This window comes from Sinocyclocheilus grahami, unplaced genomic scaffold (genome assembly GCF_001515645.1).
Source record: "Sinocyclocheilus grahami isolate Dianchi unplaced genomic scaffold, SAMN03320097.WGS_v1.1 scaffold506.1, whole genome shotgun sequence".
NCBI classification, from domain to species: domain Eukaryota; kingdom Metazoa; phylum Chordata; class Actinopteri; order Cypriniformes; family Cyprinidae; genus Sinocyclocheilus; species Sinocyclocheilus grahami.
This window is the reverse complement of record NW_015505685.1, coordinates 280,082-290,288: the sequence shown is the minus strand read 5'-3', so window position 1 is coordinate 290,288 and position 10,207 is coordinate 280,082. Positions and strand designations below refer to the sequence as shown.

General features: G+C 39.4%; 1 protein-coding gene across 4 annotated transcripts in view; it reads left to right on the top strand.

Annotated features, from left to right (window-relative positions):
* The first annotated feature begins 2,289 nt into the window (after positions 1-2,289).
* The window catches only part of LOC107554559 (leucine zipper protein 2), a 164,755-nt gene continuing 156,837 nt past the window's right edge, over positions 2,290-10,207 (top strand). For all 4 annotated transcript variants that reach the window (XM_016237112.1, XM_016237110.1, XM_016237109.1 and 1 more), the window contains exon 1: positions 2,290-2,734. In XM_016237112.1, the coding sequence (XP_016092598.1) occupies positions 2,673-2,734 (62 nt within the window). In that variant the 5' untranslated portion in view covers positions 2,290-2,672. The remainder of the gene's footprint in view (positions 2,735-10,207) is intronic.

Genomic DNA, 10,207 nt, shown 5'->3' with positions numbered 1-10,207 from the left:
CAAAACAACAAAAAGGGGGGGGGGGGGGGACGTTCTCGTCACCTGTTGCAACTCACCCGCCATCTCCTCCTCTGGAGTCAGACACTGCTCAAATCACTGTGTGCCATTCATGTTCAAGGGGAGCTCAATCGTGCAGCCAATTTGCTCTCATGATGGCTTACCTTTCCTGGAGAATGGAGACTCCATCCCCAGGTGGTCCGGTTGATTTGGAGTCGATTCAGGGAAGCCCAGGTGGACTTGTTCGCTTTCCAGGAATCCTCCAACTGCCAGTTGTTCTCCCTGACCAAAGCCCCCCTCGGCACTGATGCACTGGCACACATCTGGCCCCAGGGTCTGCACAAGAGTCCCCCAGTTAGCCTCCTTGCACAGATCAGGGAGGATGAGAAGCATGTCCTGCTGGTTGTGCCATATTGGCCCACCCGGACCTGGTTTTCTGGAGAATCCCCCTGAGGAAGGACCTTCTTTCTCAGGGGCAGGGCACTATTTGGCACCCACGTCCCGATCTGTGGTACCTGCATGTCTGGCTTCTGGACGGGACGCGGCGGACCTCACTGGCCTCTCACGGGCTGTGATAGATACTGTCACTCAGCCTAGGGCTCCCTCTACCAGGCAGGCCTATGCTCTGAAGTGGGGTCTGTTTGTTGACTGGTGTTGCTCTCGCTGAGAGAACTCCTAAAGATGCCTGTTCAGCATTGTGCTTTCCTTCCTCCAAGAGAAGTTGGACCGGAGGCTGTCCCCCTTCACTTTCAAAGTATATACCACTGCTATTGCGTCGCGTCATGATGCAGTGGATGGAAGATACTTGGGGAAGCCAAGGACCTCCTCCTCGTCGTCCCTGATCTTGCACAGAGTCTGTGCAAGGAGGCTCACTGGGGGACGCTTGCGCAGACCCCAGGTCCAGCTGTGTGCCAGCACATCCTGCCGAGGGGGGCCTCGGTCAGGATGATCATCAGGTTCCCGAGAGGCGCGAGGAGATTAAATCCCCCCAGACCACACCTCATTCCCTCTTGGGATCTCTCAGTGGTCCTGGTACATCTGTCCTGACATGATTGCTGAAGCATGATTGCTTGATCATCTGCACCTTAAATTTTCGTAACACAGTTCTGGTTGTGGTGCTTTCCATAGGGACCCCTAACGTCAGTGTCGACATAACGTTGAACGTGACTGACTGAAAGGGTCCCTCATGTCACAACTGTAAACTGCGCTGAATGCCAGGATGATTTCTCGGTTCCTCAGCACAAACCTGAATGAGTGGATGCATGCCGCCATCTTATATACATGTATGTATGGGGAGTGACTAGGCATGCAAATTCCCCTCCGCCAATTGTCACTGGGCATTTCTTGTAATGCTCAGAGGTGATTGGGGCTCCCAAGTGAGACCCCTAATGTCAGTGTTGATCATGCTGGTCAGAAAGCTAAAACAAGCAATAGTACTTTTTGTTTTGGTGAAATCAACCATAATTATGGAGTTTTTAGATAAAACATAAGGATTATAAAGTCGCAATATAACGGAAGTAGTTACAGATATTTTCAGATAGATCGATTTTTGACGTACATCCAAGTGAAATGGATTATTTACAAAAAAAGGTAAGGTGAGACTTAAGGTTCTATCCATCAGTTGTTGATTGGATTGCCGATCTGAAAAGATTGCTGTAGGTTGTAAGAAAGGGATGGGATTTAAGATTGAAGTTAAAAATATAGAAGAAAAAAGGAAAATTTAAGAGGTCAAAAAAAAAAAAACCTACATGGATTGTGAAATGTTTACAATAATACGATCCATAACATGCATTTAGAAAATAGATTGTGTGAATTTTCATCTCATCAATCAATGGTAAATTTAAATAAATTGGTTTGATGTTGATATTTTCATTACACTTTTGATGTTTTTTTACCTTGTGTCTAGAAACTGAACACTGGTTTTGAGAAGGCGGATGGAGACATCAGATGCGGCGGAACGGTGGAAAGGTAAAACGAAGCGACTGCATGACTATTCAATTTATCATGATCGGTTTACCCTCTTAATCTCACAATATGAGATGGTGAGCAGGGAAATGTCTCATCAATTACTTTGACAGACAACAGAGAACAAAATGTCAAACTAATGAACCCTGCCATCAAAGTGTAATCTCCATGAAAGATGATTAATTTAGTCTTTGTGGAGTAACCCTGCATGCCTCGAGCCCAGATAATCGCCCTGCCCCGTCCCAAGGCTGCTGGTAATAATGTAGACAGATGGATATCATGTGGAACACACCAGCAGGTATTCATCTTGCCGTGGAACACAGAAGAGAAAGACAGGGAGCCACTGGCTGTATTGATGCTGACATCACCTCACCACCTCAAATCATTCTCCAGTCTTCCTCCCCGGATCCCGGATCCCCCCCGCCCCTGCACCCTGGTTCCTGGCCATTAATAAATCCGTCCGTCTCCCCATTCCTGCTACTTGAAGCCGAAGAGCCACACACTTTCACATACACCGACCGCTTGCAGTGTTGCATCTGTCTGCCGTGGCGTGTGTGCCTGCGTTAACGCGCGTGTGCACCACTAAAAGAGAGAGAGAACGGGTGAGCGAGTCAGCGAGGAGAGGGAGAGAGAACGGGAGAAGGGATAAGCGTGCGATCAAGAGAAAAGGGGTGAAAGAGACGCCGAGTGCATGAGAGCAAGACAAAGCAATGAAATTCATCGGAGCCGTTTACCTCCTGTTCCTCCTCCCTGCTTTAAGCTTCAACAGCAGGTAAGAGCAGATTTACATCTCCGGCTTTATCCATCAACCCCATCATTCTGTCTGTCGTGGACACAATAGCTGATTATATTCATCTGTAATGTGGGCTACTGTTAAAGCCTCCATCTATGCTTAAAAATCTCTGAAGAGAGAAGCAGAGTGATTGAGACGGCACAGAGAGCGAGGTGAAAGATGTTTAACTGTTCAACTTTTTCCTGCTTCTGCTCTGGGCTTGGCTAGCTTACATACAAAACAGAGACATTTGCTTTCTGGCACACAGAGTGAGTGAAATGTGACAGAGGTTTGTGGCTTATGGGAAGGAGCAAGTTTTGTGGCATTCAGAGCTTTGGGATGCCCGTGCAATTGCAGAATGTGTTTGTGTGTGTGTGTGTGTGTGTGTGTGTGTGTGTATTATGCAGCGAAGGGAAGAATCTGAGATGAGGAATAAAGAGAGAAGAACGGCTAAGCCAGGAGAAGTCTTGCAGTGTCAGGGAGTTTTCAAGGATTGATCATTAATTTAACTACTGATAAAGCCGTGCCTCTTCCTCTCTGAACCCAGAGCACGGGAAAGGTCAGTGAGCACTCAGCCAAGATTTGACAATTGACTTTATCATCTATGGGGTGTTCTTTATGCTCTTTTTGGGTAAATTAAAAAGCTTGTTAATAGCGAATTTGTTCTGCAAATACTTCTGCCCTTTAGACTTGTCCAGGGAGTGTCCCTAAAACACACATGCACATAATACAAACACTGATATACAGTTATTTTTAACACACACACAAACTTGTGTGCCACTAGTATGGAACAGATCCATCAGTGTGTATGTGTGTGTGTGTGTGTGTGTGTGTGTGTGTGAGGGGGGGGGTATATATAATAAAATGGTATAAACATTTAAATATTTTTCAAAACTACATGTAAAAACATTTAAATGTGTAGTTTTTGTATTCTTTTATTATTATATTTCTTATAGTTGAAAGGCATCTTACAGTTAACAGGTTTTAATATTTAAAGCTTTTTCTTAGTGAAAACTGGTGACAGTTTTTGGCTATTAGTTTTAAAAGAGATCTATAGCATATATGAAAGTTAATTAATAAGACTCTTAACCATTATATTTTCAAATCAAAGGTGTGGCTTGAATAAAGTATGTTAATGTAGTCATCTTATAACATAAAGAGAATTCAATCTCACTTGCTTTTTCTTAATGCAAGACATTTATCAAGGCCAGTCTCTATGAGTCACATCTCCAGATTCTCATTAGACCAGTGTCAAACACACATTTGAACTACCTTTTCAAATTCTAAGTAGAATTTTTCCATATAAACCTAGATGCTTCTGCATTGAAACGGACACTGGTGATGATGCCTGTAATATTTTTTTTTTTACTGTGCAGAGAAATCTTTATGTTTAAAAACCCCTTTAATACATATTCCTTTTACATCTCTGGACTCTACTTGTGTTTACATTGTATTCATGCATTTGATAGATGCTTTTATCCAAAGCGACTTGAATTGAATTCAATATACACATTTTTATCAGTTCATGCTTTCCCTGGGAATCAAATCCATGACCTTGCCATTGCTTTTTTGAGTGATTCTATAGATCATTTGCTTTTAGTTGTTATTGATGAGAAAAAAAATAATTTTAAAAATGTTAACCTTTTGAAAAGTTATTATTCTATTTGTATGTTATTAATAAAGTCATACAAAATACTTTTTTCTGCCCAGACATTTGGCACAAGGTCATACTTTTAACTGAGATACAGTGCAGTGGAGCATAAAAGCAACAACCTACAGTGGTGTAAAAAACAACACTTGCCATAATTTCTCTGGGATTTTCCTCAAACTGAGCATTGCTGTGCCTCTTGTATGCTTTAGTCATCACAACAGTCATACCTTTTGTTGTCTTCAATGATACTCTTCTACTATTCTTTGTTGTGATTTTTGTGTTTATATCATTTGAACATCATATTCAGTTCTGTTGCGAAACATAATCTAGTACAATATTTAGTTGTATAAGATGTATATGTAAGTGGTATAAGATGAAGATGAGGCCGCCACTCTTGCCAGTTTTACCTTTCCAAAGATCATGCACTCTGGGAGAAATGGTCTATAAAATCGTACTGTATATCAAGAACTGGAAGAGTTTTCTAGTGCATAAAACAGCATGTAACAGTTGATCAGGGACAGCTACATAGTGCTCATAATATCAAAAATCACAAATTCCCACTTCTATGAGTATAGAAATTTAGTTTTTAAAATTTAAGAGTGTAGCTCTACTTTTTGATGTTTCCTTCAATTTTTAAATTACTTCCTTCAGATTCGTAGGTTAAAAACATGGTCATAAAATATGTTTGTGTGGCTCTCATTTAGATATCCCAGAATCCCAGCCCAGCAGTAAACCGCTTTCATGCCAAGAGCAAAAACGCTTTCTCACAATCTACACCAACATTTCATCAATTCTGCTTACTGGTCTGCAAAGCTCAACAGACAAGTGTATTGAACTACACATGTATAAATCAGCAAGCTGTACTATTCAGCATTTTATACAGAGATGATTACATTATGCTGCATAAGCATTTGGTGTTTGGGGAAACCTAATCCAAACAGAACTGTACTGAACGATTTCATCAGGGCCTATAAGTAGCGTAAAAATGGCTAGATGAGGTGAGATGTGGCTTATTTGGAGTAATTGAATTCTTCCACAGCCACATGTTCATGGCATGCCTTTGCACTCGGTGATGAATAGTTCAGGCTATGGCGGATGAATGAATTGGGAACTTCATTTGAAAGGGCAACCATGACCTTGCCACACACACACAAAACATAGTAAATCTTGGACAGTAAAAAAAAAATCACCATTCCTGCATGTATACATTTTTCACCCCTGTTGGTTTGCATAAGCATTGTGATGTGTGCGTGTTACGCTCTATACATCATTGCTTTGGTAATGCATCACTGTGTGTTTCAGAATATTTATGCATTCATACAAGGACATATACTTCTCATGGAATTTCTGTACCTTGTGAGTATTGTGTCAGGTCTGAGTATTTTTTTTTCTTGTTAAAAAAGATTTTATATATTCTTAAACAGCTCAATTAATTTCTTTATAAACATTATTTAAATTAAGACTATACAAAATAAATGGTGTTTTCTTTAAACGTTCTAATCATCAAAGAATCCTGGAAAAAAGTATCAAGGTTTCTACAAAAATATTAAGCACCACAGCTGCTTTCAACATCGCTAATAATAAGAAATGTTTCTTGAGCACCAAATCAGCATATTAGACATATTTTTGAAGAATCACGTGATACTGAAGACTGGAGATGACTGCTGAAAATTAATCTTTGCCATCACAGGAATAGATTAAAATATATTGCAAATATATTAACTTATTAAAACAGATAAGAGTAAATTTAAACTCTAATATTTCATAATATTACTGCTTTTACTGCATTTTCAAATAAATGCAGTCAAATAAATGCAGCCATTGTGAGCATAAGAAGCTTTTTTGATAAAACTGTTTTTTAATCTTAAATATATTAGTTCACCAAAAAATGAAGATTTATTAACATTTATTCACACAAGAGTATTACAATGGTTTTTGTACATTTAATGAAAGCCATTGTCTTCCAAAAACCCACTGACTTCAATCTTTATGGAGAAAAAACAAAAACATTTTTAATATCTTGTGTTCCACACATGAAGATATTTGATAGCATAATTGTAATTTTGTTATGAACAACCCCATTAACATGTTCAAAAGAATGCTTTATTTGAGTGATCAGTTCCAGAAAGTGTTTCCGTAAAAAGTTTTCACATCTGCTCAAGTTGTTAAGTGTTAAACTAAGTTGTTAAACGTCTCTTTATCACATCCTCTATATTGTGGCTCTGGTTCCCTGGCTCAAGTGGCTTAGTTCACTGTTACAACTGTCAGTGCTTTTCAGTTCCGCTCGCATGCCTGCAGCGTCTCCCTCAGGATCGCAGTCTCTCTCTCTGATGACTCAAACTTTGATGTAGGGAACCGTGGCAGCCTCTTCTGCCAAAACTTTGCCTCCAGTGAACTGAGTGAAATGTCAAAAAAGAGTACGTGCAAAGGTATAAATGTAAGATGAAAGGTGGGGAATTCCCATTTTAAACTTAGATCAAGAATGGTGGATTGGTCATGTAATTGCTCATGTACGTTTCCCCCCCCCTGCAGAAGCCTACATCTTTTGTTTTTATCAGGCAAAACCTCAGAGGCAGTGGTGTCATGTCGGAAAATGACTGGGAAGACAAACTCATTGCGGTGTGGATCGATGACAGTGGCTGGTGGGAGGGGGTCATATGTCTCATAGCCGTGCTCTATGGGCTCGATCATTACCCATACATCTTGTGTTTTAATGGCTTGAACATTCTCGCTGATATCCTTGCGCTCTGGCTACTCGGATGCAATAAAATATTCCATTCTTGCTTTGTGTGAATAATGACCTTGAATGATGCTTTATGGTTACCATGGCAACCGTGATTGTTCCCTTGACAGGAATCGCTCTAGTCTGTAAGTGTACTAGCAGAATGTGCTGGGAACACACTCTTTCTTTTTTTCTTTCTTAATTTTGTGTATTTTGTTTAGTAGTGCGAATGACATGTCGTTTTGTGCTTCATTCCTTTGGCAAACTAAGATAATACAGTTTCTAATTCAGGTTAACCCAGTTGTGTGCGATCAAAAGTTTTTCAAAAGACTGTGGTTTGAGAAATTATTATTTTCAGGGCTCGCAAAATTGCTAGCCTGACGTCCCGGGGTTATTGTGTTTTCCATTCGGGCTACCAAAATGTATCACCGCCCTGCCCGATGGGTTATCTTGAACATAATCTACATATCCTTGCATCTGAAGGAACACATACACACACACAAAATTATTTCAAAATAACTGTCTCGGTAAGTCGGTTATGTCTTAAAGGTACAATATGTAAGTTTTCGCCGCTAGAGGTTGCATTTTCAAAACAATAACAGAGGCGAAGCTCGATGACGCAATGACTGAGCATGGAACGATGGGAAATGTTGTTTTCACAAATAATTTTCACGGATGATATTTGCTTACCTGTCTATTAAAACACACGAGAGCGGAGTCTCTGTCCAGTCCGAAGTTTTCGCGAAGCTCTCTCCATTTTGGAAACGCCACGCCGATATTTATTTTAGTTTTATTTCTGTGTTTGTCCCAATGCCTTCTTGCCTCAGTTGCGTTTTTTTGGATTGTCCGTACTTTCCAATCGTGATCCACGATAACGTAAATGAACAACAGTGGCGCGCTGCATGCGGTATAACTAACACTTCCGCATTTCTCCACGTGTGTTGCTGTAGTATTCATAAGCGGATACCGAGGATATTGCGTCATTGATAGACGACAATGACCAGGGACGAGTCATTATTTAAAACTGGAATTTATCTGGATTTACAAATCCTTGGGAACTTTTGAGATAACGTAATTACACAACAACTGCATGAAATATATAACACCGTGCAAGTGTTTTTTTGATATTTTATTACAAAAATCTTACATATTGTACCTTTAAGTGAATGTAAACAGTGGAGAAAGAAATCTCAAGTGCATCATTATATTGAATCTGTGCATTTGGTCTTAAAGGGGCAGCAGCCTATAAATACCTGCTGTTCCATAAGCGCCACCTGCTGTCAGAGAGTGACATTTGCTTCTCATTCGCAAAGCTACAATCAAACCATTCTGTTTTTGCTTAAAATTTCGAAATTATACGGTCTAATTTCAAACTAAATAACATGTATTTAGCATCTTTGTTTGGATCGTGATTAAAATGCAGTGGTTGACTCTGATTTTAAATGAAAAATGAACAGCCAAAGCATTAGTTTGTTTATATGAAAATATTTATTTTATTAGTTTTATTTAATTATTTGATTTGGGATTTGTTTTAAAATGTCAAGTTATTATTTGACATATTTCAAATTCGCAATGAAATCTGCAGCATTTTGTTGGATAAATAAGAACCGCTGCTTTAGAACATTGATTTTGAAACTTGTGAACCCATTAGAATCGTTAGAAGACAGAATCGCGATTCATGTATGAAGATTTTTACGTACACCAAGTTTTCTCTTCTTCTTCTCTAAAGCAGCGCAGCATGGCCTCGCCCCCTTTGCTGCCTTTTTCTGAGGGTGGGGTTTATCTAGGTTTGTTATGTCACAAACCTGGGAAGTAACTCGTTGTAGTCCCTACCAGCCGTTTTTGTGGGCATTAAGCTGACAGAATTTTAAAAGACGATATCTCCGTTTGCATTGAACTTTCAGCTTCGTAACTTTGCAGATATTGTTTATGCTCAAACAGCAACATTACACACTAACTAACGTTAAAAAATGAAATCGCAATCAACCACCCCTTTAAAATAATAAAGAACCATATTTTTTTTGCAAAATTACCCGATCTGTTACTCAAAATCTGATATGATAATGCAATATGATCTGAGCCGTGGGTTTTGTGATCCGTTGCACCCCTACTCTCTTGACTTGATATTTGAAGAAAAAAAGCGATCACTAAAGTTTTTAATCATGCTGATTTGTCCGCAGTGAAGTTCAGCCGATGTCTTTTTTTTATTTTATTCGGGCTACTTAAATTCATTTTGGGCTATCTGAAGAATGTCTGTCCAAAGGGCTACCAGCGATTTTGAAATTTTGCGAGTCCTGCTTTTGCTCCTGTTTTTTTCTTTCCTGTCTTGTTTTTTTCTATCTCGGCAGCATTCTGGGGTTTAAACCTCTGAAATCTGAAAATGTTCTCAAAATATCCAGCCTGACGCAATCACTTTAATCTGACAGCCTCTCCCTGTATGTGTCACTGATAGATTCTAAAGAATAAGGAACTGCTGTGGCTATATCTCAAGCTTGCGTTGAGAGTGGAGAGGATCATGTGCCAGGCTGGAGAATAGAACAGATTTGTTGGCAGATCCAGAGGTGCCCATGCGTAACCGCACCCAGAGTGCTTGGCATCGTGAGTAGTAAATGGAAAAGGTCCAACATTATTCCGTGCTCACCTGCGCGATGCATGGCAGCCACCTTACAGACCTCTTTCTCTCCTCGGGTCGCATCTGTTATGTGCACTAGGAGATTTCTATTAGAAATTGTGATTACGTTTTAGCTTTATTTATGATTTGAGATTCCTTTAATTCATATTTTACCCTGCTGAAGGAGCATGATTTATTGTATATTAAAGAAATATTATGAGTTCAATACAAGTTAAGCTCAATCAACAGCATTTTGTTACTTAGCATTAAAATTAATTTTAACTTGTCTCTTCTTTTTATTTTAAATAAATCTGTGTTATAGCTTACAGTGGAAGTGAATAAGGCCAGTTAAGGCCATTAAAATACTCAGTGTTCCAATAGTATAGCCACAAAACACAGGTGTTAATATCATTTTAGTGTATATATATATATATATATATATATATATATATATATATATATATATATAGAGTGGGGCAAAAAAGTATA